The sequence below is a fragment of the Xiphophorus maculatus genome, chromosome 13, assembly GCF_002775205.1.
Source record: "Xiphophorus maculatus strain JP 163 A chromosome 13, X_maculatus-5.0-male, whole genome shotgun sequence".
NCBI classification, from domain to species: domain Eukaryota; kingdom Metazoa; phylum Chordata; class Actinopteri; order Cyprinodontiformes; family Poeciliidae; genus Xiphophorus; species Xiphophorus maculatus.
In genome coordinates, this window is record NC_036455.1 from 18579839 (window position 1) to 18607364 (window position 27526).

Here is a 27526-nt window from a genome sequence, read left to right on the forward strand (position 1 = left end):
TTGGACGCTAGAGGCGCGGAGAGACACAAATGTAGACAAACGGGGGAAAAAAAGGGAGAGGAAAAAAAACCCCACCCACAACAAGCCCCTCCCTACTGTACATCCAACCCAATACTTACTAAATGAGTCAGTCACTACGTCACCTTGTGGCAATGCAGAACGATGATTTGCACAAAGAATAAACTGCAATAACACTGTTCATTTGTTTGTAAATAACGATTTTATTGGTTGCATCAATAAATACAAAATATAAAGCAAAACGTCTTCAATATGTGTCTTTACCCCCTTTTCAAACTCTTTTTAAACTATTTTATTGTTAAAGCTCTATTAAAATAGGTTTATGAAAATACAACTTTCCAGCTACGTGAAAAATATAAACTTTTATTGTGAAGCAGTTGTAATCAAAGGGTGTGATAAGACTATTTACCTGAGATAAATAAAACTGAGTCATTCAGTTGTACTAGAAAATGCTAAGCATTGTTCAATACTATTTATAATTCTTCGTGGTCAATGCTTACATCCTCATAAGTGGCCACATTCATTTATTTATGTTGTAGTTATTTACAAATATTACAGATAGCACAACCAGAACACAATTACAACCAGTCAAATAAGACTAGTCAAACACACAATCCTTTCACACTGGAGACCTCTGTGTTAAGAGAGAGGAGGTGCACATCGTGTCCTTCAGAATATCATCTAAATTATTTACAAATCCACATTAAAGGATTGCTTAAAGCAACTGGCGTTTTCTCTCATGGAGAACTCCCTCTCTCCATGGCGTTCGACAAAAACACTCTGGACAGTGTACTGCTAGCTTTCCTCCACTCGCTTAGGAGGCTTTTCTTCAGTCTTAGACATAGGTCATTTTGTGACTTTTCGAGAACCTCTGCATGTCGTACTCCTTCTTCCTTATAATGATCTTTTTGATACGTTTGAAGATGAGGTACACCATTTCGCAGATGCACATTAAGATGCAGGCAGCAGAGGAGACCACCATGAAGAGCGTGAAGATCTTTTTCTCCGTGGGCCGGGATATGTAGCAGTCCACTACGTTGGGGCAAGGTGGCAGTTCGCACTTGGTCAGGCGGGGCATGTCGTAACCCTTGTAGATGAAATGCAGGATATAGAGGAAGCCAGCATCGAAGCTCGCCTTGAAGAACAAACTCGCCTGTAAAATGGGATGCATTTGCGTCAAACGTGGGAAAGAATAAATTAACTATTAATGTCACTTTTGATGCAAGTTTGTACATTTTTTTTCTCCTCAGAATTTCTAAGCCCAACTTCATGTCAAAGTCAAATCAAGGATACCAAATTTTGCTAAATCCATCTTTCTTACCAGGTAAGTCCACCACAGGGCTCCACGTTTCTTTCCAGGGCGGGCATACAAGTGCTCCCCCTTGTGGGAGGTGGTGTACTCCATGTCCTTCTTCTCCCTGTACTTGACGTGACCGACGACCATGAGCGATGGGCAGGTGGCGAAGATGAGCTGCAGGGCCCACAGGCGGATGGGGGAGATGGGAAAGACATGGTCGTAACAGGCAATGGTGCAGTCTGGCTGCTTAATGTTGCAGTCAAAGTCTCTGTTTTCGTCGCCCCACACCCGCTGAGCTGCTACCACAAACACTAGGATCCGGAAGATCAACACCATAAAGAACCAGAGCCGGCCAAACACAGTGGAGTATTTGTTAACTCCACTCAGGAGCACCACTAGATTACCCCAGTTCATGATTGCCCACTTATAGCTGCGTGTTTGGACGGAAGAGGGTCAGGAGAGAATCTGGAAATCGTCAGAAGTCGTGATGCTTTCAACCTGAGAAAAGGGGAAGAAAAGAGAATTAAAAGACTAAAGGCTGAGAAAGCAAAAGTGAAATGTTTCAGCTTGACAAATAAAATAATCTTATTTTTTCCATAGAAGTTTGCTTGAGACTTTACAAACAAGGATGATAATTTGTTTAAACCAGATAAAGACATTTCTAACAGTCCTAACCTCAGTTGGCAAACTAGATTGTTTTCCCAATATGGGATGTTTGACAGAGTAAAATTGCAGATTCATGCTTATCAAAGCCATGTCGGCTGATAATGGGGCACTGGTTATTTTCCTCCCTTTCTCTTCCCTGTCCTCACTCAAGAAAACAATGGCCAATGCATAATGCTGCCACAACCATCTATTGTGGTTGTGGCACATGGGAATTCGGTCATGTTTTGAGGTTGCAGAGTGGTGAGATAGACGCAGTGGACCAAGGTAGTAGAGAAAATGATGGTTTAATGAAGACTAATGCACAAAATCCAGGCAGCACAGGTGAGCAGAAGGCTAGGAGCTCAGAACTGGTATCATAAGGAAACACAGCTAGAGACAATGACATTAGACAAGGACCCAACAACAAACAAGAGACACAGGTGGATTTAAATACACAGAGTGTAATCAGGGGAACTAGACACAGCTGGGATCAATCAAGGGTAGACCGGACAACACGGAAACTCAACTGACACAGAAACCTAAATAAACGCAGAGAAAACTCAAATCCTTACAAATTCTTAAGGATTTCTTTGTAAACAATGACTTTCTTCTGACTTCTATTCAATTAAGACCAAACTCTTGGCTGTTTCTATGCCCTCAGGCTGTCCTTGCGGATAATTGTGAAATGGAGCGAAAAGGATATTTAAAAAACCCCAAAAAACTTTATGTGCTTCATGAATTTTTTTTAGCCCCATTTACTCTGATAAATAAAAATGTCTTAAAATACAAAGGGAAGCAAGACACATTCTTCCATTGAGTCTTTGCATTGATGTTGCTTAAACTGCAACAGTAGCAATAGAACCACTGCAGTTGTTCTTTTAATGGTGTGTTCAGTTCCTAACACACACACACGCCCACCTACCCCTGCACACCCCGACACACACACCATAAGCAGCTCTTTCATGTTAATGAAGTGGGTGGAATCCAAACTGCCTGGCATTACTTTCACAAATGTATTTCCAGTTAAAAAGATGTTTCACATTCAGTCTGAGTGGAGTTTTCTAAAACCGACTCGTTACACTTCAGTGGGTGAGTCATCATCAGAGCCTGCCTTTGTAGGGAGGACAAACTAATACTCTTGACTCTATTAGCGAGCCGCTTGAAATGTTTGAACAGTATTTGAAACATGTCGCTTAACAGGCAAACGCAGTCGTCAGTATGATGCCAACTTTAAAGAAGTTGGAGTCCAACTTCTTTAAAGTATGAAAAGCCTTTGATTTGTGCATATGGACGTGGGAGCTTGGTCTGACTGACGTCAGTCCCTCCTGATAGTTAATGTCTTGTCCTGATTGAGTAAACATTCTAAAGAAATGTCTTGTATTTCAAAGCATTTAAGTACAAACTTTTTTTTTTAAAGTGTAGCTATCAGAAAGAGTTTGTACCTTTAAAAGTGCCAGACTTTACAATAACAAGAAAAAAGTGCCCCCCCACCTCCTCGCTCTCCCAAAACTCCTTTTTATCTCATTCTGATAAACACTGGCAGTCTGACAGGGGGTGAGAAAAAAAAAAAAAGTTGGATAACAGCTTCACTGCCCACCGCTCCGTCTAATCCCTGGCATCTGGATTCAAAAAAATGCTCTCTGTCAACGTCTCAGCATCACTGTGGACATATTGAGCTGTCAAATCAGATTCCATTTACTTTCTCATCCAGCATTTCTGACTGTTAAATTACAACGGCATAAAAAGACCCAACTCTACAAATGCCACGGGGATCAAAACAGAGACTATTTAAAAGCAGACACGTACAGTCGACGCTGATGCTACCCACACTTTACCTTTCCTCATAAATGGATGATCCAGACAGGAGCATTAATCTCAGAGTGCGCCTCGGCCCGTTCCTCTCAGACTTATAGTAGATGCTGAGCAATTTTACCTGCTGAGCGATGCTTTTTGGGAGTCATAATGCATGGCATTTTGTGCAGGACGGGCTTCTTGCATTTACATCCATTTGTCCCTGATGATGCTCATCTATAGTAATAACAAAGTTTTTCCAAGGGCAATTATTCATCTCTGATTTTGGACAAGTTTCAACCTACCAATACATCTTTTGAAAAAAGAAAATTGTGATTTCATTTCAATTCATTTCAGAACCAAAATGTTTGTGGAGTTGATATTTTAAAATGTTTCTATCATCTTAAGTTAATGATTTGGGTAATTAGCACGGAGAGCATTATGCTGCTTCCAATGACATCAGAAAAAAGTCTAGTTGTTTTTTTCATGTGTTGTTTCCAGAGGAGTTTACCTGATATATAACTATAGAGACAAAGATGGCAACTCTACATATGGCCTTCCTGTTATCTTCTTAGAAGTCTTGCTTTTTTTTTATATGTCTCTGCATGTTGTATTTCCTTTTAAGTATCTTCTTACCATGGGCGTAGGTGTGGGTATGGACGGTCGTGACATGTCACGACCAATATTCAAGGGATATAAAATAGTCCCGACCAATTTTTTTGCCATATTAATAAAAAATAAAAAAAATGTATTTTTTAACAAAAACAAAATAAATAAACGAAAATCTACATTGATTAGTTTAAAATTTCAATATACTACGCAGTGGTAGCATTCATTTTAAAATTCGCTGTTATGAACTATGACGACCCATGCCGCTATTGGCTCAAAGAACGTGGATCTACGTTTTTTGATTAGCTGCAACAGGCGGCGGCCAGCTGGCCACATGCGGAACGGAAGCTTGGTCCATGGTGCTGACAGTGAACGCGTCTCCTTCTGAGTTTGACATTTATTATGAGTCTCCGAGACCATGTCGCCACCAAAAAAGAAAAGGACGACAGACATTAGAAGTTATTTCGCTACCTCGGCTGTAAGTACAGTGAGGGGACCCATAAGTTAGATATCTATCACGCAACGCATTTGTTGTAAAGTCCGGTGTTTAGTAAGGTCAGCACTGAATGTGAGGTAGAATAGGTCTGTTAATTATGTAATATTTTTTCACATAGGATGCTCAGACAGCAGAGCAAGGGGCAGAGCAGAATGATGGAGAGGTGGCTGGAGCTTCAGGGCTCCAGGTGAGGTGTTAGTTATACTGTGAAATTATCTCAGTAAATATGGCATTTCAAATGCCATATTTTCTTAATTTAAGTTAAGCTAGTGTGAATACAAACCAGGTTACGCTGCTGAATTTTGAAAAGGAAAAAGTAAAGTGTGCTTGAACTGATCTGCTGAGTATACACAAGATGTATGATCAAGTTATGGTTACGGTTGAGGGGAGGGGTTATTAAGCCAATGTGGTGCCCCCCCCCCACGGTCAAAAATGGTCGGGGGGGGGGGGGGGGGGGGGGGTTGGTCAGTAAGTTGTAAGGTCCCACCAAACCTTAGACCAAACCTACGCCCTTGCTTCTTACGTCGTTGCTTTATCTCTTCATCAAATCAAATCAGATTTCATTTGACTTGATTGGATATCTCTCTTAATCTTTGAACACCTCACTGAAGGTTAAAACAGCCGTCTTCGAGTCATCTTCAACTTCCACTTTGAAGAGTTGGTTGTGCTTAGTTACGACGCTTGCCCCGATAATATTATTTTTAAGTGTTCGACACCTTGGTCGGTGCCTTTTCGGCTGAGAAAAACCCGTTTCCAGCTGCCAGCCAACTTCTTGGTCCGTCTCCAAACTCTTTTTCAGGAAGTATTGCCATTCCTCGACAAATCTCACGTAACTTAGAGTAAAATTTAGGTGACATCTCAAAAATGGGGTGGGAGGAGAAATCTCAGAGTGTATCTATTCTGAGAAAAACAGCATCAGCCGGCCAGCAATTTGTTTTTCCTATTTGCTACCAAATGCAGCATTGCCTTCCCCAACAGCCGCAGCTGGTCCCATCGTCTCTTTGCTAAGGGTTTGTCCTTTTTCTTTCTTCTCACAAAGCACACACATCACTCTCTTTTAGATTGTGCAATGCGTTTACGCACCTGGATTCAAACAATTGCATTTAGAACCTCAGTGCGACTCTTACAGGACACAGAATAAATACACCTTTTTAATTCTCATGTAGCATATAATATTGTATCAGAAATACAGAGTAATACAATAATACTTTGTACATGAGCCCCTTCTATTTTTAGCATTCAAAGACGTACTGACGGTCAGCAACTAATCTGAATTGCATCTAATTTCCTAAGCATCTGTCTATATGAAACAAGAAAAAAAACAAACAAAGAACCTTACCAAAGACACGGAGTGGAAGGTAAAACACAGAAATCCTGTCTGGCTGCAGAGGAAGTGTCATGTGTCAGAAAATGACTCGGAAAATGACAGAAAATGACTCGGTTCCAGGTAATTCCAATGTGTCCTGGCCAAAACCTGACGAGTGTTTAGATGAAAGGCAAGGCAGAGAGAATATGTCGCAGAAGAGAAAGAGAAACACAGAGAAATACTATCGCTACACTTAAAAATAAAGTGACTAAACGAGATTCTTTGTTTGAGTCGTCGACATTTTTCACCTTTAAGTTTCACTTTGTGTCCTCTCAATCTTTTTATGTTTACAAGAGGATTTCGTGTGCCTACAAAAGCATTCTCTCACCCCTCCAATCTTTTTCACATTTTATTACAAATCAAATGCAAGCCTAAATGTATTTTATTTTTGACTTGATGTAACAAACCACTACAATTTATGACACTGTAATTGTGAAGATGAAGATTTCTGAGTATTTCCCAACTTCTCTAACAAAAACCGGAAAATTGAAGCATCCCTTTGTTTTAACTCCCAAATCAAATCAACCAGTCTCATTCAGAGGTAATCCAAAAAGTCAGTAGCGTAACTGTGCAAGTTAATGTCAGGACAAATCCAGTCGTTCTTTGACGGTCTCAGAGCTTTGTTAGTTAACAAAGTAGCTGTAGCTCAAAGAATAGACTTTAAAATACTGTTGCTAGTTTATAAATCACTGAACGGCTTAGCACCACAATACATTAAAGATCTGCTGTTGTATCAACCTTCCAGACCTCTCAGGTCTTCCGGTTCTGGTTCTGCTCTGCATCCCCAGAACCAGAACCAAACGAGGAGAAGCAGCTTTCAGCATCTATGCACCACAAATTTGGAACAAACTTCCAGAAAACTGTAAAACAGCTGAAACACTGACTTCCTTTAAATCTAGACTAAAAACCCACCTGTTTAGGATTGTATTTGAAACGTAATCAATTACAAATTATTGATGGAACTTGACTTAATGTCATGTTTTCATTGTTGATTCTATGTTGCATTGTGTTTCTGTGTTTGTAATGATGTAAAGCACTTTGAAATGCCTTGCTGCTGAAATGTGCTATACAAATAAAATTTGATTGATTCATTCATTGATTGATTGATTTTGAACAAACAGCATGTTGAAGATCAAGGGACAGAAAAAACAGGACAACGATAAGGTTTTGGTTGTAAAACAATATCCAAACCTACAAAAAAAGTCACAGTTCAATGTATCATTGGAAAATGGAAAGGTTATAACACAAATCCAAACCTTTCAAGATATAGTTATCCACTCATACTAGCAGATGACCCACTAGATGACTAGTATGAATCATCTAGTGAAGCTGCATGATGTGTTGTGGTCCACAGCTCAGGTGGGACAATCTGCCAGTCACACACTCTACAAACGTGGCTTTAATTGATCAAAAAACGTCACTGTCGAAAAAAGCCCTGTTTGCAGTTTGTCATGTTGGAGTTACAGTAAACAGGCACTCTGGTAAGAAGAGACAGTCATGCTGAAAACATCTTCCTAAACGGACTCATGATCAAGCTGTGGGAATGTTAGTTTCTCAGCAGCTATGAAGAAGTAGCTGTAGAGGTTATTACAAGATGGAGTCAAATAAACAACATCTTAGAAGGAAAACTTGTTTGAGGTGCCAAAAGATTTGAAACAGGTGAAGAGAATCAGGACACAAACCTGAAATGTATAATTAGAGCTAAGCTGCAGCAGTTTAGATCTAAGACATTTCAGAATGGATCTATCAACATAATAATCTAAACCCAGTTGATAATGTATGGCGATTGTTGGAACTTGGTTTGTTGTTGGGAGTTTGTAGGTTCTCGCCATGCATAGGTAGGTAGCTCTCTCGGTCCTTTGACTTCCTCCCTCAGTCCAGAAACCATGACAGTTAAAGTAACAATCATGTGTTTTTGGATTAGTTTACCTACCCTCTAATGGTGCTTTTCCACCAGTGTCTGTAACTGGTCTGCCCCTACTAAATTAATCTCCATCAGAAGATCCTGTGCGACTCTTCCCCATTTTTCGTACCCACTTCTGGGGTAGTACACGAGTATCGCTCTCCAGCGATACGACTGACAGCAGGCCTCATTTGTTGATTGGCCCGGGATAACATCACTACGAACAAACACATCTCAACTACTGCTGTGGCCCGGCGGACATTTCATCTTCTATCAGGGATCTGCTCAGTGTGGAGGAGCGCAATTATGAGTTTAATTTTAAACACCGCCAGTTTGAATTAGCCAATAGAAGCAGAGACAAGGGGTTTGGTGTTAGAAAATCAATAGTAACATACAATATAGTATATTGAAATAGATTTGGGTGGTGTAATTACCTCCGGTTTTTTAAACAGAAGGTCTTTCTGATATGCTACCTGAAGAGGGATACGCCACAGCCATCAGGAAGACTCTCATGACCTCCGGTCATCATGCGTGACACGTATGGCTCTCTATATTTCCGATCATCTCAATTGGGTCTCTATCGGGGGTTGATTGATGTGTTGTAAACGCCAGCACAGGATCCATTTTCATGACTTTTTGGAGGAGGCCCCATGACAGTGCTGCTCACCAAGCCATTTGTGTGTGTGTGTGTGTTTGTATATAAAGACATATAGAAACAAAAGTCCCCTCTTGGTAGGGTGGGTGTGCCTGTGCGTGTGTGCGTGTCCAAGCAGATGAATGGACAGAAACCTCTTAGACCTCTTTAAAAGGAGCCACCATCTCGAAGAAGAATCACAGCTCTGCAGAACGTCAAGTGACTTCCGATACAACAGAATTTCTAGACTTGTAAACTTGTTAATTTCTTTAAAGAAGTATTATTTTGAATCATGTCTGACTTTACAGGAAGATCTGCAACTATAAGTTCCCAGGTTCTTTCGTGGTTGTTTGATCGTAAGTAAATTCACTTCTTAAATTCTCTTTCTCTAATCATATACTGTACATTTATATACATATATATATATATACAGAAATGCATCATGCTTAATAATGATTTTCTTATTTTTAGGTGCAGTCTCAGAAGATCCAAGCATCGTCTTAGAATCTGAATTTATAAGCGGTAAGTTTGTTTTCACCATACCTTTTCTTTTTTTTTTCTTTTTAGTCAGAGTTGTAACATAATTTAAAATATTATTTGTTTACAGATCTTGCCAATACTCAGGAGACACACCAGGATCCTACAGAATCAGAGTTTACAACGGGTAATTTAATACTTCTGTAACCAGAATTCTAAAAGCGAGAAAATAAATACTAATAACCATTTACTATGTATCTATCTTCTTACAGATGTCCAGGACAACCGCAGAAAGAACTGCTTGTCGCTGCATAAGAAAAGAAATGACTCTGAACCTATCAGAACATCATCTCACTCGGTGAATGCAGCTGTGACACAATCCGGTTCTGCTAATACAGGAATACAGAGTAAGTTTTTTTTTTCCTTTTAAATAATAGCCTATTTGAACCAATCAGGAAACTGATTTTTTTTTTCGTTTTTATTTACGTATTTATTTTTTTTTCATTCCATAGGCTTAACCCTAATGAGGACGCTGTAATTGTCATTTCATCCAAGGAAGAGGGCGAACTTGTGGCAGACCTGCCTTCAGGGCAGAGATTTGATTTCAACCCCGTCACGCCTCCTCCCACGCCACGGCAGGTGGCCGGAGCAAGGCCAGACACCGAACAGAGAGCAGAACCAGAACTCGAACTGGAACCAGAACCGCTACCTGAGAGGGCTACTAATTCTCTCCACCCATGTAAGTTTAATTATTTATTCGTTTTAGATAATAAAGATATATACCTTTAACGCTTTCTCATTTAATTCCACTAAACATTAAAGTAAACGAGGGTTGAATACAAATGCAAATCATAATTTTCAAATTCTGAAACTTTAGTGGGGCCACAGACACACAGAAACAGCAGAGAGGAGGGTGTGTGTGTGTGTGTGTGTGTGTGTGTGTGTGTTCTTGTTTTTATCACCTCATGGGGACTTCCGTCTGTTTACACTATCACATCACGGGGACCTACTCCCGCAGAGGATCCCTTGCTCTCTGCATGCGTGTGTGTGTGACAAGACATAAAGCTGGACATTGTAAAGGAAAATGATTATTTGTTGGCGTTTAATACAGCTAATATACGACACGTGTAAAGGTATAGCCAACACTTTTATTTGGAACGGTTTTCTGTTGAGCATGTGGGAACTGGGAATGGCAGACAGGCAGGCAGGGCCCTTTTTTCCTCCCCCTTTTGACAGACACAGCAATAAAATTTACAATTCCGATAGAGCAGAAGAGACTTCTTGGCGCCAGGGATCTTCCGTATCAGGCAGAGATGACCACGGGGTAGTCCGCCCTTTGCTTAGATAAAAAACAGACACCTTTGCTATAAATCAGGAAGTCCCAACTTTCTTTGGGGGCCTGAGGGAGTTCTAATTGGTCGAAGAGCAGAACGCCTTCTTTGCATATATTAAATAGGGAAACACCCTTTTGGTTTATAGTTTCAGGTCAGCACCGGAGAGTTGAGAGTTTTTTCATCTTTTCTCCACGTGGGCGCCTTTGTCTGTCTCTGTGTTCGTTTGTCTTCCCTTGTGTGTTTTTATTTTCATGAGAAAATGCATATCTCTGTATCTCTGCAGCTTTGTTGTCGATTGCTCTGTATGAATTAAACTCTGTGATCTGTGACGTCATTCTGTTTCGCCGTACTTTTGCAGCCGTGATGACATCCGCTCGCGACCCGGCTAACAGGAGGAAAAGGAGAGCCATGCTTTTTCCAAAATTTAAGCTAACATAATAACTTTTTCTCCTTAACAACATATACCTCATGTGTTCTTTAAAAATAGATGTAATAAAAAAAGGGGTTAGTGTGTATTTATTTCCCCACATACTACTATTAAAAAAAAACCTGACAAGTTGCCAAGAGCTACGTTCTTGTCAAGTTGGAGACTCCAGTTTGTCTTATTATAAAATTAAAGTGCAATGTTAGTTCACTACCCCTCAAGCATGCAACATGCTTTTTTAAATTTTTTTTATTTATTTATTTATTCTCTCTTATTTTTTTTTACTTTATTTATTATTATTATTTTTTTAAATTATTTTTTTAAATGCTTTTTCAGTAAAGTATTGTTTAGAATTAAAGCAGCCTTACCTAACTGATTGTAATCACATTAAATATATTTCACAGAATCTTTTCTACTTCTGGACAGACGTGCAGCACGAAAACGGCGACAAGCTTTGGCTCGCAACCAAGAAAAAGTTAAAATCCTGCTACAAGCCATCAGAACAGTGCTGCATAATGTTTCCTCCGATGCAAAGGTGATTGTGAAATGATTCATGTATGATTTGTCTCTTATAACTCCGTAAAGAATGGAAGACCAACAAGCTAGAGTTGAATTATCTCAATCAGATTATTCTCAACAAATAGCTAACAATATCCAAGCTCTGCAAACACTTGCATTAGCATTGAATACTGGGGGAAATGACTTTTCACAGAGCCCTTCTCTTAGCCCTGCTAGGTCATCAATCTCAGATACTTTAAACGCATCTGAAGTCTCAGATTATTTCAGACAAATTAATGATGCCGTCCGCGGTTTAAATGACTACATATCTCCGCAAAACTCACCCGCTGCCTCATCTGTGCCGCGTCTCTTTCCCCACTTTAAGCCGCGTCTCTGCATGAGTATCTGGGAACGCAGGTTACTTTTTTTATCAATCATCCCACCGCAAAGCAAAAGAAAGAAGCAACAAAGAAGAAGTGTGAGGTCAATCTTGCAGTCTTGTTGTGTGTTTTTTTTACTCTTACAGCTACTGAAGTCTTCACACAGCTGCAGCAGCTGAGTGGAATTACCTGCAGGAGCGTTGTATCGGTTAGGTCCTCCATATGGCTGTCCTCCATAAGGCTGTCCTCCGTAACCCCTGGGCACACCACCAGGTCCATGCCCATATTGCCCACCATAACCTGGAGCTCCATAACCCCCATATGAGCCCCCAGTGGGGCCTGTTCCACCTCCAGGGGGACCCCTGTAGCCCTCTTGGCCTCCACCATATGGGTTACCTTGAAGTGGGTGGCCTCCTCTTGGATACCCCTACACAGTAATACAAAGGAAAACAGGTGAATTCAAGTGATTTTGAGTCGATTCTATGGCATCCGAGCAAAAATATAATAATAGAACCCCATTTTAACAGTGTTTCCTTTATAAATTGTGTACGATTGTATGATGGTGCAAATTTGCATGAGATAAGAAAGTTTCTGGAGCTACAAGGCAGCAAAAATACATATTAATGATGTGCCCTTACTAATTAAATTTAACAGAATGAAAGTTGAGCTGCACAGTGGTGCAGCTTGTAGCACTGTCGCCTTGCAGAGACAAGGTCCTGGGTTCAAATCCCAGCTTGGGGTCTTTCTGCGTGGAGTTTGTATGTTCTCTCTGGATAAACAATTTAGATCTTGCAGCGATATATTTGGAGTTTTCTCCTCTTACCACAGCAATCATTTATTAAAAATCGCAAAATAAACATTAATCCTAAAACCTGTAACAGACTGAATGTTCTGCTTTTTGTGTGGGAAATATCTGAGTGGTTTTTTTTGTGGCGTTGTTGTCTGTTGCTATGGCAATGAGTCGGAGCGAGAAAGAAGTGGTTTTGAGTTGGACTTTAACGGGTTTTCCCTTTGCTGTGGAGCACAACACGAAATTAATAATATCTACATGTCCAAGTCTGATTGAGTTAACGGAATTATTCTACGGCGGCAGCGCGGCTATGGATGACATGTCAAAGGAGTGTCTTTTTGCCCTCAAGCGTTGTCCGCATGCGCGGAATTTCCTTATGTAAACAATAACATGCAGGGCATATACATTTGTAAATATGATTATCATTAAGTCAGTGCCTACGTCACTGATATATATATACATATATATACATATATAAACGTATACCACAGGTTACCGTAACCACGCAATATACGGAATCGTGGCTGATTCACTTTAAAAGACACATTCAAATTAGGAGGCGCAGAGTTTAGTTTATTATTAAACCAGCATCAAACTTTTAGAACACGTAATACTTAGGAGATCACATTAATTTTAACTCTTATACATAAAAACCCCACTACATACATTAAAACTATTGCCGAGTAGTTTTAGTGACAGTAGGCAAATATTTCTGAACATACACAATCGAGTCTGGAACAACCCCTCAGTTAACAAATGAATAAAAGTCGTTTGTGGTGTAACATAAACGACTGGCGGTGTCACACGAAGGCTGCGGAACACACAATCCACTAATTAAACCACTAAATAAGTCACCATAGCAAGAAACAAAAGAAAAACATTAAGTTGTCCTACCTGTCCGTAGTGAAAACTCATGATTTGTTTGACAACTCTTCACTTCCTGCTACAAAAACACATCCGCAGTATGGAAAACAGCGCCGGCTTTTCCGCGTGTGTTATTGGTCCGTTTTTTCTGTCACGCTGACACCCCGGAAGTGAGCTCAGCTTCTGATTGGACGCTAGAGGCGCGGAGAGACACAAATGTAGACAAACGGGGGAAAAAAAGGGAGAGGAAAAAAAACCCCACCCACAACAAGCCCCTCCCTACTGTACATCCAACCCAATACTTACTAAATGAGTCAGTCACTACGTCACCTTGTGGCAATGCAGAACGATGATTTGCACAAAGAATAAACTGCAATAACACTGTTCATTTGTTTGTAAATAACGATTTTATTGGTTGCATCAATAAATACAAAATATAAAGCAAAACGTCTTCAATATGTGTCTTTACCCCCTTTTCAAACTCTTTTTAAACTATTTTATTGTTAAAGCTCTATTAAAATAGGTTTATGAAAATACAACTTTCCAGCTACGTGAAAAATATAAACTTTTATTGTGAAGCAGTTGTAATCAAAGGGTGTGATAAGACTATTTACCTGAGATAAATAAAACTGAGTCATTCAGTTGCACTAGAAAATGCTAAGCATTGTTCAATACTATTTATAATTCTTCATGGTCAATGCTTACATCCTTATAAGTGGCCACGTTCATTTATTTATTTGTGTTGTAGTTATTTACAGATAGCACAACCAGAACACAATTACAACCAGTCAAATAAGACTAGTCAAACACACAATCCTTTCACACTGGAGACCTCTGTGTTAAGAGAGAAGAGGTGCACATCGTGTCCTTCAGAATATCATCTAAATTATTTACAAATCCACATTAAAGGATTGCTTAAAGCAACTGGCGTTTTCTCTCGTGGAGAACTCCCTCTCTCCATGGCGTTCGACAAAAACACTCCGGACAGTGTACTGCTAGCTTTCCTCCACTCGCTTAAGAGGCTTTTCTTCAGTGTTGATGTTGTTGAGATTCTGAATAGATACTGTAGGATCCACTCTTACTTTGGATCTGAACGGCCTTGGATCTGAGAGAGGGGTCATTTTGTGACTTTCCAAGAACCTCTGCATGTCGTACTCCTTCTTCCTTATAATGATCTTTTTGATACGTTTGAAGATGAGGTACACCATTTCGCAGATGCACATTAAGATGCAGACAGCAGAGGAGACCACCATGAAGAGCGTGAAGATCTTTTTCTCCGTGGGCCGGGATATGTAGCAGTCCACTACGTTGGGGCAAGGTGGCAGTTCGCACTTGGTCAGGCGGGGCATGTCGTAACCCTCGTAGATGAAATACAGGATATAGAGGAAGCCAGCATCGAAGCTCGCCTTGAAGATCAAACTCACCTGTAAAATGGGATGCATTTGTATCAAACGTGGGAAAGAATAAATTAACTATGAATGTCACTTTTGATGCAAGTTTGTACATTTTTTTTCTCAGAATTTCTAAGCCCAACTTCATGTCAAAGTCAAATCAAGGATACCAAATTTTGCTAAATCCATCTTTCTTACCAGGTAAGTCCACCACAGGCCTCCACGTTTCTTTCCAGGGCGGGCATACAAGTGCTGCCCCTTGTTGGAGGTGGTGTACTCCATGTCCTTCTTCTCCCTGTACTTGACGTGACCGACGACCATGAGCGATGGGCAGGTGACGAAGATGAGCTGCAGGGCCCACAGGCGGATGTGGGAGATGGGGAAGACATGGTCGTAACAGACATTGGTGCAGCCTGGCTGCTTAGTGTTGCAGTCAAAGTCTTTGTTTTCGTCGCCCCACACCCGCTGAGCTGCTACCACAAACACCAGGATCCGGAAGATGAACACCATAGAGAGCCAGACCTGGCCAAACACAGTGGAGTATTTGTTAACTCCACTCAGGAGCACCTCTAGATTACCCCAGTTCATGATTGCCCACTTATGGGTGCGTGTTTGGACGGAAGAGGGTCAGGAGAGAATCTGGAAATCGTCAGAAGTCCAGATGCTTTCAACCTGAGAAAAGGGGAAGAAAAGAGAATTAAAAGACTAAAGGCTGAGAAAGCAAAAGTGAAATGTTTCAGCTAGACAAATAAAATAATCTAAATTTTTCCATAGAGGTTTGCTTGAGACTTTACAAACAAGGATGATAATTTGTTTAAACCAGATAAAGACATTTCTAACAGTCCTAACCTCAGTTGGCAAACTAGATTGTTTTCCCAATACGGGATGTTTGACAGAGTAAAATTGCAGATTCATGTTTATCAAAGCCATGTCGGCTGATAATGGGGCACTGGTTATTTTCCTCCCTTTCTCTTCCCTGTCCTCACTCAAGAAAACAATGGCCAATGCATAATGCTGCCACAACCATCTATTGTGGTTGTGGCAAATGGGAATTCGGTCATGTTTTGAGGTTGCAGAGTGGTGAGATAGACGCAGTGGACCAAGGTAGTAGAGAAAATGATGGTTTAATGAAGACTAATGCACAAAATCCAGGCAGCACAGGTGAGCAGAAGGCTTGGAGCTCAGAACTGGTATCATAAGGAAACACAGCTAGAGACAATGACATTAGACAAGGACCCAACAACAAACAAGAGACACAGGTGGATTTAAATACACAGAGTGTAATCAGGGGAACTAGACACAGCTGGGATCAATCAAGGGTAGACCGGACAACACGGAAACTCAACTGACACAGAAACCTAAATAAACGCAGAGAAAACTCAAATCCTTACAAATTCTTAAGGATTTCTTTGTAAACAATGACTTTCTTCTGACTTCTATTCAATTAAGACCAAACTCTTGGCTGTTTCTATGCCCTCAGGCTGTCCTTGCGGATAATTGTGAAATGGAGCGAAAAGGATATTTAAAAAACCCCAAAAAACTTTATGTGCTTCATGAATTTTTTTAGCCCCGTTTATTCTGATAAATAAAAATGTCTTAAAATACAAAGGGAAGCAAGACACATTCTTCCATTGAGTCTTTGCATTGATGATGCTTAAACTGCAACAGTAGCAATAGAACCACTGCAGTTGTTCTTTTAATGGTGTGTTCAGTTCCTAACACACACACACACACACGCCCACCCCCGCCTGCACACCCCGACACACACACACCATAAGCAGCTCTTTCATGTTAATGAAGTGGGTGGAATCCAAACTGCCTGGCATTACTTTCACAAATGTATTTCCAGTTAAAAAGATGTTTCACATTCAGTCTGAGTGGAGTTTTCTAAAACTGACTTGTTACACTTCAGTGGGTGAGTCATCATCAGAGCCTGCCTTTGTAGGGAGGACAAACTAATACTCTTGACCAGTGGTCCCCAAACTACGGCCCGCGGGCCAGATGCGGCCCACCTCCACATTTGGTCCGGCCCCCTGAACAATACCAGAGTATTTTCATATATGTGCATTTTTATTTGATAAGTTGGACTTTTGCAATAAAATAAATGTTCCTTAGTAATGAACTTTATTTATTATTAACTACTAGTTAGTAACTGTTTTATACATGCATATAATTGACCCTAACCCTTTTTTTTATGTGGAGAACCCAGTGTTATTTGGTTATTATTTATTTCATAAATAGTGTTATTTCCTGACTTTTGTTCTCTGAAGAATCCAGAAAAGGTTATTTGATTGTGCTTTCTGAAAAACAATACATTTTTATGTTTAGCACTCTTACAATCGTTTTTCTGTTACAAACTGACCCCGGCCCCCCATCAGAGAAGGGACAAGTTATGTGGCCCTCACAGGAGAAAGTTTGGGGACCCCTGCTCTTGACTCTATTAGCAAGCCGCTTGAAATGTTTGAACAGTATTTGAAACATGCCACTTAACAGGCAAACGCAGCCGTCAGTATGATGCCAACTTTAAAGAAGTTGGAGTCCAACTTCTTTAAAGTATGAAAAGCCTTTGATTTGTGCATATGGACGTGGGAGCTTGGTCTGACTGACGTCAGTCCCTCCTGATAGTTAATGTCTTGTCCTGATTGAGTACACATTCTAAAGAAATGTCTTGTATTTCAAAGCATTTAAGTACAAACTTTTTTTTTTAAGTGTAGCAATCAGAAAAAGTTTGTACCTTTAAAAGTGCCAGACTTTACAATAACAAGAAAAAAGTGCCCCCCCACCCCAACTCTCCCAAAACTCATTTTTATATTTACATCTCATTCTGATAAACACTGGCAGTCTGACAGGGGGTGAGAAAAAAAAGAAAAAGTTGGATAACAGCTTCACTGCCCACCGCTCCGTCTAATCCCTGGCATCTGGATTCAAAAAAATGCTCTCTGTCAACGTCTCAGCATCACTGTGGACATATTGAGCTGTCAAATCAGATTCCATTTACTTTCTCATCCAGCATTTCTGACTGTTAAATTACAACGGCATAAAAAGACCCAACTCTACAAATGCCACGGGGATCAAAACAGAGACTATTTAAAAGCAGACACGTACAGTCGACGCTGATGCTACCCACACTTTACCTTTCCTCATACATGGATGATCCAGACAGGAGCATTAATCTCAGAGTGCGCCTCGGCCCGTTCCTCTCAGACTTAGATGCTGAGCAATTTTACCTGCTGAGCGATGCTTTTTGGGAGTCATAATGCATGGCATTTTGTGCAGGACGGGCTTCTTGCATTTACATCCATTTGTCCCTGATGATGCTCATCTATAGTAATAACAAAGTTTTTCCAAGGGCAATTATTCATCTCTGATGTTGGACAAGTTTCAACCTACCAATACGTCTTTTGAAAAAAGAAAATTGTGATTTCATTTCAATTCATTTCAGAACCAAAATGTTTGTGGAGTTGATATTTTAAAATGTTTCTATCATCTTAAGCTAATGATTTGGGTAATTAGCACGGAGAGCATTATGCTGCTTCCAATGACATCAGAAAAAAGTCTAGTTGTTTTTTTCATGTGTTGTTTCCAGAGGAGTTTACCTGATATATAACTATAGAGACAAAGATGGCAACTCTACATATGGCCTTCCTGTTATCTTCTTAGAAGTCTTGCTTTTTTTTTTATATGTCTCTGCATGTTGTAGGACACAAGATTTCCTTTTAAGTATCTTCTTACGTCGTTGCTTTATCTCTTCATCAAATCAAATCAGATTTCATTTGACTTGATTGGATATCTCTCTTAATCTTTGAACACCTCACTGAAGGTTAAAACAGCCGTCTTCGAGTCATCTTCAACTTCCACTTTGAAGAGTTGGTTGTGCTTAGTTACGACGCCGGCCCCGATAATATTATTTTTAAGTGTTCGAGATCTTGGTCGGTGCCTTTTCGGCCGAGAAAAACCCGTTTCCAGCTGCCAGCCAACTTCTTGGTCCGTCTCCAAACTCTTTTTCAGGAAGTATTGCCATTCCTCGACAAATCTCACGTAAATTAGAGTAAAATTTAGGTGACATCTCAAAAATGGGGTGGGAGGAGAAATCTCAGAGTGTATCTATTCTGAGAAAAACAGCATCAGCTGGCCAGCAATTTGTTTTTCCTATTTGCTACCAAATGCAGCATCGCCTTCCCCAACAGCCGCAGCTGGTCCCATCGTCTCTTTGCTAAGGGTTTGTCCTTTTTCTTTCTTCTCACAAAGCACACATATCACTCTCTTTCAGATTGTGCAATGCGTTTACGCACCTGCATTCAAACAATTGCATTTAGAACCTCAGTGCGACTCTTACAGGACACAGAATAAATACACCTTTTTAATTCTCATGTAGCATATAATATTGTATCAGAAATACAGAGTAATACAATAATACTTTGTACATGAGCCCCTTGGCAGAAGAAATAAACTGACTAGAACTTCCTCTACGAGTTAAGTTAGTTGCATCTACTTCTCCAGCTAAAACAATACATCTCCAAGCCTCTTTATTGTAAAAGGTGGTTGGCATTCTCTCATGGAACTTTCCATGCATTCCTCTTTTTGACCAGTTTAACTTTGATTTTGTCTCTGTTTGTAATTTCGGTCTTAAATAGAGAGCAATCAATTCAGTAGCCTATTAGTTTCCCTTATGCATGTCATCTATAAGTTGTATGACTGATCTTACCTCTTAACATGACTTCCTCTAATTGTTTCATTGTTGTTTTTCTAGTCTTCTTTTCTCTTTTTTCTTTCTCTTCTATTTTTAGCATTCAAAGACGTACTGACGGTCAGCAACTAATCTGAATTGCATCTAATTTCCTAAGCATCTGTCTATATGAAACAAGAAAAAAACAAACAAAGAACCTTACCAAAGACACGGAGTGGAAGGTAAAACACAGAAATCCTGTCTGGCTGCTGAGGAAGTGTCGTGTGTCAGCTCCTACTGTGTTGACAGAAAATGACTCGGTTCCATGTGGATGGTTTTAGGTGTGGACCTGTCGGATCAGTCGAGGATGGGTGGAGCGTCTCACTCAGACACCCATAGGTAATTCCAATGTGTCCTGGCCGGGCATGAGAAAACCTGCCGAGTGTTTAGATGAAAGGCAAGGCAGAGAGAATGTGTCGCAGAAGAGAAAGAGAAACGCAGAGAAATACTTTCGCTACACTTAAAAATAAAGTGACTAAACGAGATTCTTTGTTTGAGTCGTCGACATTTTTCACCTTTAAGTTTCACTTTGTGTCCTTTCAATCTTTTTAGGTTTACAAGAGGATTTCGTGTGCCTACAAAAGCATTCTCTCCCCCCTCCAGTCTTTTTCACATTTTGTTACAAATCAAATGCAAGCCTAAATGTATTTTATTTTTGACTTACTGTAACAAACCACTACAATTTACGACACTGTAATTGTGAAGTTGAAGATTTCTGAGTATTTCCCAACTTCTCTAACAAAAACCGGAAAATTGAGGCATCCATTTGTTTTAACTCCCAAATCAAATCAACCAGTCTCATTCAGAAGTAATCCAAAAAGTCAGTAGCGTAACTGTGCAAGTTAATGTCAGGACAAATCCAGTTGTTCTTTGACGGTCTCAGAGCTTTGTTAGTTAACAAAGAGAACATAAGACCAGTTTTAAAGTCCCTCCACTGGCTCCCTGTAGCTCAAAGAATAGACTTTAAAATACTGTTGTTAGTTTACAAATCACTGAACGGCTTAGCACCACAATACATTAAAGATCTGCTGTTGTTGTATCAACCCTCCAGACCTCTCAGGTCTTCCGGTTCTGGTTTAAAATGAGGAGAAGCAGCTTTCAGCATCTATGCACCACAAATTTGGAACAAACGTTAAGAAAACAGCTGAAACACTGACTTCTTTTAAATCTAGACTAAAAACCCACCTGTTGAGGATTGTATTTGAAATGTAATCAATTACAAATTTATTGATGGAACTTGACTTAATGTCATGTTTTGATTGTTGATTCTGTGTTGCATTGTGTTTCTGTGTTTGATATGATGTAAAGCACTTTGAAATGCCTTGCTGCTGAAATGTGCTATACAAATAAAATTTGATTGATTCATTCATTGATTGATTGATTTTGAACAAACAGCATGTTGAAGATCAAGGGACACAAAAAACAGGACAACGATAAGGTTTTGGTTGTAAAACAATATCCAAACCTACAAAAAAAGTCACAGTTCAATGTATCATTGGAAAATGGAAAGGTTATAACACAAACCCAAACCTTTCAAGAAGTAGTTATCCACTCATACTAGCAGATGACCCACTAGATGACTAGTATGAATCATCTAGTGAAGCTGCATGATGTGTTGTGGTCCACAGCTCAGGTGGGACAATCTGCCAGTCACACACTCTACAAACGTGGCTATAATTGATCAAAAAACGTCACTGTCGAAAAAAGCCCTGTTTGCAGTTTGTCATGTTGGAGTTACAGTAAACAGGCACTCTGGTAAGAAGAGACAGTCATGCTGAAAACATCTTCCTACACAGACTCACGATCAAGCTGTGGGAATGTTAATTTCTCAGCAGCTATGAGGAAGTAGCTGTAGAGGTTATTACAAGATGGAGTCAAATAAACAACATCTTAGAAGGAAAACTTGTTTGAGGTGCCAAAAGATTTGAAACAGGTGAAGAGAATCAGGACACAAACCTGAAATGTATAATTAGAGCTAAGCTGCAGCAGTTTAGATCAAAGACATTTCAGAATGGATCTATCAACATAATAATCTAAACCCAGTTGATAATGTATGGTGATTGCTGGAACTTGGTTTGTTGTTGGGAGTTTGTAGGTTCTCGCCATGCATAGGTAGGTAGCTCTCTCGGTCCTTTGACTTCCTCCCTCAGTCCAGAAACCATGACAGTTAAAGTAACAATCATGTCTTTTTGGATTAGTTTACCTACTCTCTAAAGGTGCTTTTCCACCAGTGTCTGTAACTGGTCTGCCCCTACTAAATTAATCTCCATCAGAAGATCCTGTGCGACTCTTCCCCATTTTTCGTACCCACTTCTGGGGTAGTACAAGAGTATTGCTCTCCAGCGATACGACTGACAGCAGGCCTCATTTATTGATTGGCCCGGGATAACATCACTACGAACAAACACATCTCAACTACTGCTGTGGCCCGGCGGACATTTCATCTTCTATCAGGGATCTGCTCAGTGTGGAGGAGCGCAATTATGAGTTTAATTTTAAACACCGCCAACAGAACATGCGCCAATTTTTGTATCAGAATTGTCGTGATTTGGCAGCACGCCTCTCTGAAGAAAGGGAATGCAATGAAAAAGCGAGAAACGGTGCATTCTGGTCCCCATTAGGTTGGAGCAAAAGTTTTGTGCCACCTTGGTGTGAAACTCTGGAACTATGTACAGTAGTACTAGTTTGGTAGAACCAAGCCAGACATTAATGGGTTAAAGTGAGACTTGACGATGGAGAAGCAGTTCGAGTTGTCCCTAGTTGCTCTATGAGAGCGTGAGTGAATGTTGTTTGTCCTGTGTGTCTCTGTGTAACCCCGGAATGGACCGGCAACCTGTCCATTGTGTTTCCTGCCTCTGGCCCAATGACCAGTGGAGACAGGCTCCAGCCCCCCGTGACACTATAAAGATAAGCAGGTATAGACAATGGATGAATGGGTGGATGGATGCTCTATGTCTAATCTTTTCAAGAGAGTTTTATGGTCTCTTGAAAAGAATGTGGCCAGATTGTAGCATCTAGACGTGTAAGTCTGTCGGAGATAAAACTCTGGGTAAAAATTACACTGAAAAGTAATTCTACAAAGTGTCAATTGGAGTGGGGTGAATACTAATGTTTTTAAGATTTCCATTTGTTACAACAAACTGTAATAAAGTAAATCATGTATAATTTTCTTTGCACCTCACAATTATTCTCTACTTTGTGTTGCTCAGCTATGCAAAATGTCTGTCAGGTGACAAACTAAAAATACTCAAGTTGGTATTTGCATGGTGCTGAATGCACACAAAGCATTGCAGACAAAGGTTTGGCCTACACAACATGGAAATCTCACACAGATGAAAACAGCAACTTTAAACAACGTGGAACAAAACCGCTGCAGGATTTATCAGTAAATGAGAGTTTTATGGCAAATAAAACGATGGCGCAACGATGTCAATGCAAATATGGTGCGAGTAAAAACATATCCAGATTCCCTTATAGCGTCACATTTAGGTTCCCTAAAGCAAACTCTTCTTTTTTTTTTTTCTGTCAGCTCAGCACATACAATTTAATCAGACTAGTTCAGTCTTCCTGCAGAAAAACAAATAACAAATTCATCTTCATGGCACAGAATCCCTGGCATTCCTCTGCAGGGAGGGTTAGTCTCGGCTGAGGTTTTCTTTTCCTTTTATTTCCCCATATAGAGCCCTTGGTTGCTTTGTTTTCCTTTTAGTTTCCAAGTGACATGCCGACCCACCCACTTCCAGGGTTTGTCATGAATGCAACATGTACACCAGGTGGAATTACCCAACGCACGGAGCCTGCAGATGCTCCTACAAGAAGAATTTGCAATGTGTCAAGTGGAAACTAAAACAGATGTTTTCACTGAGCTCTGTTTTTTTGTTGTTGTAAATTTTGAGGTAAAGCAGCAAAAAAAAAAAAAACCCAAAGTAAACAATTCCCCACAGCCACTTACTTATTAAAGTTCAGTTAGGGTGTGTCAAAGTAAAGTTACCTGTAGGTTCTTTGTAAGCCACGAGACAGGTTATTTCATTTTGGTTGTTTTCACATGCACAAAAGTCAACCCTTAAAAAAAAACAAAAAATTAAAAAATAGGAGCGTCTATCCGTCTCAAAACAGAACTGTCTGGAGACGGCAGAATTCTGCAATAAATATGATGCTATCTCTGCAGCAAGCAGACGCGGAAAGGAAGAAGATCAGACAGAGAGGAAAGATGAATGCTTTTCAACAAAGACTATGTCATTCCCTCTGTTGGCCTCTAGAGAATGCTGATGCTCCATCCTTTTAATACTCTTTTCCTTTCTGTAAATCAGGAAGGGAGAAAGAGAAAAGGGAAAGAAAGGCAAGTACTGTTAAGTAGACCAAAAATACAGAAAAAAAATCTCATCTGGACGCTGAGGGATAAGAAAAAAACAGTGGCATGTAAGAGAACATTGGTTGTCGTTAGTTACGTAAGCACCAAAGATAGTGTGAGTCAATCAGAGAAGGCCTCTTAAATGCACCTGATATCAAATGCAACACAGCCTGTGGCTTTAAAAGAGATGTTTTTTTATACTTGTTTTGTTTGTTTGGTTGAGATTAAACTTGAGCTCTGTGACTGGACCTGCAACCTGCACCATATCTCTGCCGCCCTGCCCTCGCTGCTGGTGTTTTGCAACATGTGAGATGCTTGCATGCACTTTTCATCATCATTGTGGCGCAGGTGTTAACCGCCTTTGCCAGGAAACGTGGCCGGAAACACTCGTCTTAGACACAAGAGGTGTGATGAAAGACGTGATTTGGTTTTTGTCATTTTGCGTCACCTTGGATGAATTTTGAACGTGAAACAAGCTGGAAAACACGTGAGAGAAAGCAGCAATTAAATAGTAATTAAATGCAGCTCTGTAGGAACTACTGAATGTGTTTAGATTTTATGGAACAGTTCCAAGAAGAAAGTTGTTGGAAGACATCCAGAAGTATTTTTGCAGTTCTCCGTGAGCAATCTGGAGGACACAGGGAACATGTGGAAGAAGGTTTGCTGGACAGGTCACATCACTACTGAAGTCTTTTGGACTTTATGTAAAAGCTCTGTAAGACAGAAAGATAAAAATCCATTTTGCTTGAACACTCCAAACCCTGGAATGAAGCAGTAGGAATAATCAACAAAGTCACAGTCGATGCTTACATGAACTGATCTAAACACTGGATGAAAACCTGTTAGCGGTTAGCCTGTCTATTGCCTTTCTACTCAATTCCAATCTCAATTCAGTATTGTGTCTGGGATTCCTGCCATTGACCTGGATTTGTCCTGTAAAGCTTTAAAAGAGCCAATCAGCAAACAGAAGTGAACAAAGCCCTTCAGTCCATGTTGGCCGCGCCTCCAAATATTAAGCTAGCGTTAACAGCCGTCTCGTTCAGGTCGCCATTTCTGTTTTCACAGTGGAGGATGGTTGTTTACAACACGTAATTTCCGGCAAGCTTCATATCGTCGAACAGGTGCATTGCATAAGTCATGACCAAATGTCAGTGATTGGGTGACATTTAAAACTTCAGCAGGGTCCATGCCTTGAACAAGCAATTGTTTCTGAACGTAAAGCTAATGTTCATATTCTTTGCAAAGAAAGTCGAGTCAAAATTTCAGTTGTCAGATGTGCTAAGCTGCTAGATGCCTCCTGCAAAAGACCTTAAGAAGTGAATGCAGCAAAAGGTGCTTTACCAAGGTCTGTCACATGAGATCCCAATAAAGTACGTTGAAGTTTGTGCTTGCAAATGCAAAACAGGTATCTGCTGAGGTATCAGCGTCCAGATACCTCAGCATCATCTGGACACTGAGGTACCCCTCAGTGTCCAGATGAGATGTTTTTTCTGTACTTTTGGGATACTTAACAGTACTTGCCTTTCTTTCCCTTTCCTCCTTTTCCCTTCCTGATTTACAGTGCCTTGCAAATGCTTTTGCAAGGCACTGTGTGACCTATATCACTGTGAGATATAAAAGAGAGAATCAGTGAGACCTCTCCTTGCTTTCATCCTTCTGTGTGGGTAGGTTGATTCATTCCTGATTCGAAATCAACTCCATATAACAAAATAAATAAATAAATAAACAACTCATGCTGCTTTTTTGTACTTGATGTAAAATAAAATAAAAATAAAAAGTTTTTGAGGGGGAGTGATTTTGGTTTTTTTCGGTTTCTGCTGGAGATATGATTCAGATCAGTTTTTATTAGAATAGATCTGGAAGAAACTGGAAAAAAGGAGTAACAACACACATGCTGCTCACCTCTGTGAATCAGCGGGGCAACTTTGAGCAGATGCAATCGGAGAGAGAGTCTTTCTAAACACGCTGGTTCGCAGTGTTTCTAAGGGCTGAAGAATGAGAGTGATGAAAATGCAACACCCACCAAGCAATGGAAGAATACGTCATTGGAGGGTTTTTTTTTTTCCCCCTCAAAACACATTTTCAAACAGAGAGAGATTTTTGATAAGGCGTTCTCCAAAGTCTGCATAGAAGTGCACATGGAGGAGAATTGTGACCAAAAGGGAAGGGCAGACAACTATTACCTCCCCCCGTACACTGCTTGCGGTGAGAACTGTTTAGCGGTGCGTCTTCAGGCGGCGGATTACGAATAGTCTGCACAGCGCGTGCTCCCTGACAGATTCGCAAATGGATCTCATTGCAGCAAAATGGAAAGGTTAAGTAGAATGACTGGTTGACCGTGCAGGCGTCCTCATATCGCAAAAACTAATGAGTGGCAAAGTCCTAATTAAAATGTGCGAAGTAAAACAGTGGAGCAACTTAATTATCTTTCGGGAAATGAACCATGAAACCATTTTCCATTCTAAGACATGTAAGAGAAATAACTTTTGGCTGAGATGTCTTAAATCAGAATCTTTCCTATTGCTGCTTTAATATTTTGCCAATAATGGTGTGTAGAGCACGTTGTAGCGTGAAGCTAGTATTATATATTGAAGGGCAGAGCAGTGAATACTTTCAAGAGCTTTTCTTTACAAAACTGTTATTTTTACAAAAGAAAAATAACGGTTTACTCCAACAACCTTCAAATTTTATATGTGCTGCAGCTAAATTGAGTGTGAACCCCTTGGTGGCTAGGCTCTCCTACGGACCAAGCTCAAATTTTCACTCCTTGGGGCCTTTTCTTCTTTTTCTTCTTCTTCTTTATTATTATTATTATTTTGATTTGGAAAATAACTTCCAATTATGGACAGAATAAGAGATTTCTCATCTTGAATAAGTCCAGGAAAAGATGTTAAAATGTACATCTCATAAGATTTATACTCAAGCAGACATTTGACAGCAGGGAGGAATGGGAGAGGGGAATTCACATTTACCTTCAACTTAATAACTTAACCTGCCAATATGCTTATTTACATTCATGACAGACACATTAATTGGTTTTTTAAGCATTTTCTGACTGCGTATATATGAAGACATTTGTTCCATGAAAAAAAAAAAAATCATGGTATTACTTAAAATCTTTCTATGATTTTTTTTTTTTTTGTACAAACCCCCAAAATTGTGAGGTTGTGCCAACTCTTCAATAAGTGAAACTTTACAAGCTTGGCACAACTTTTCTAACCACTTTCCTCTGTCAGTTCTTAACTTTACATCAAAAATTACAAATGGAAATTCATCAAACCTGCTCTACTTTATTACTTTGGACAGCTTTTCCATAACCCCGCACCTTGTTTTTGCCCTGGCAACAGTTTTTTCTTCTTTTTTTTTTCCAGAGACCCAGGCCATTACTGTCACAGTCCCTGTTAAGGCTTAGGTCATTCCCCTGAGTGATGAAGCTGATGACACTAAACTAAGCCCCCTCTCGTTTCACTGTGTTGTAACAGCACCGTATCTCCACTGTCAATGTGGATGATGTCAGGATGTCCCCTGAAGG

At 40.1% G+C, this 27526-nt stretch overlaps 2 protein-coding genes across 6 annotated transcripts; both read right to left on the minus strand.

Annotated features, from left to right (window-relative positions):
* Positions 1-210: 210 nt before the first annotated feature.
* LOC102218767 (gap junction beta-3 protein-like) lies at positions 211-13735 on the minus strand. 4 transcript variants are annotated; one of them, XM_023345503.1, is made up of 5 exons: positions 13557-13735; positions 12062-12299; positions 11837-11913; positions 1340-1813; positions 211-1171 (listed from the first exon to the last, which is right to left on the minus strand). In XM_023345503.1, exons 4-5 carry the CDS (start codon positions 1727-1729, stop codon positions 854-856), a joined length of 708 nt encoding a protein of 235 aa, XP_023201271.1. In that variant the 5' UTR covers positions 1730-1813; positions 11837-11913; positions 12062-12299; positions 13557-13735; the 3' UTR covers positions 211-853. The 4 variants fall into 4 exon arrangements, with proteins under 4 accessions (XP_023201271.1, XP_023201272.1, XP_023201273.1 ...); XM_023345504.1 differs by lacking the exon at positions 11837-11913; XM_023345505.1 differs by lacking the exons at positions 11837-11913; positions 12062-12299; positions 13557-13735 and adding an exon at positions 6196-6781.
* Positions 13736-13923: 188 nt separating this feature from the next.
* LOC102238023 (gap junction beta-4 protein-like) lies at positions 13924-23735 on the minus strand. Of its 2 annotated transcripts, XM_023344503.1 has the most exons (4): positions 23635-23735; positions 19807-20018; positions 15116-15589; positions 13924-14950 (listed from the first exon to the last, which is right to left on the minus strand). In XM_023344503.1, exons 3-4 carry the CDS (start codon positions 15503-15505, stop codon positions 14522-14524), a joined length of 819 nt encoding a protein of 272 aa, XP_023200271.1. In that variant the 5' UTR covers positions 15506-15589; positions 19807-20018; positions 23635-23735; the 3' UTR covers positions 13924-14521. The 2 variants fall into 2 exon arrangements, with proteins under 2 accessions (XP_023200271.1, XP_023200270.1); XM_023344502.1 differs by lacking the exon at positions 23635-23735 and having other exon boundaries at positions 19807-20230.
* Positions 23736-27526: the final 3791 nt, after the last annotated feature.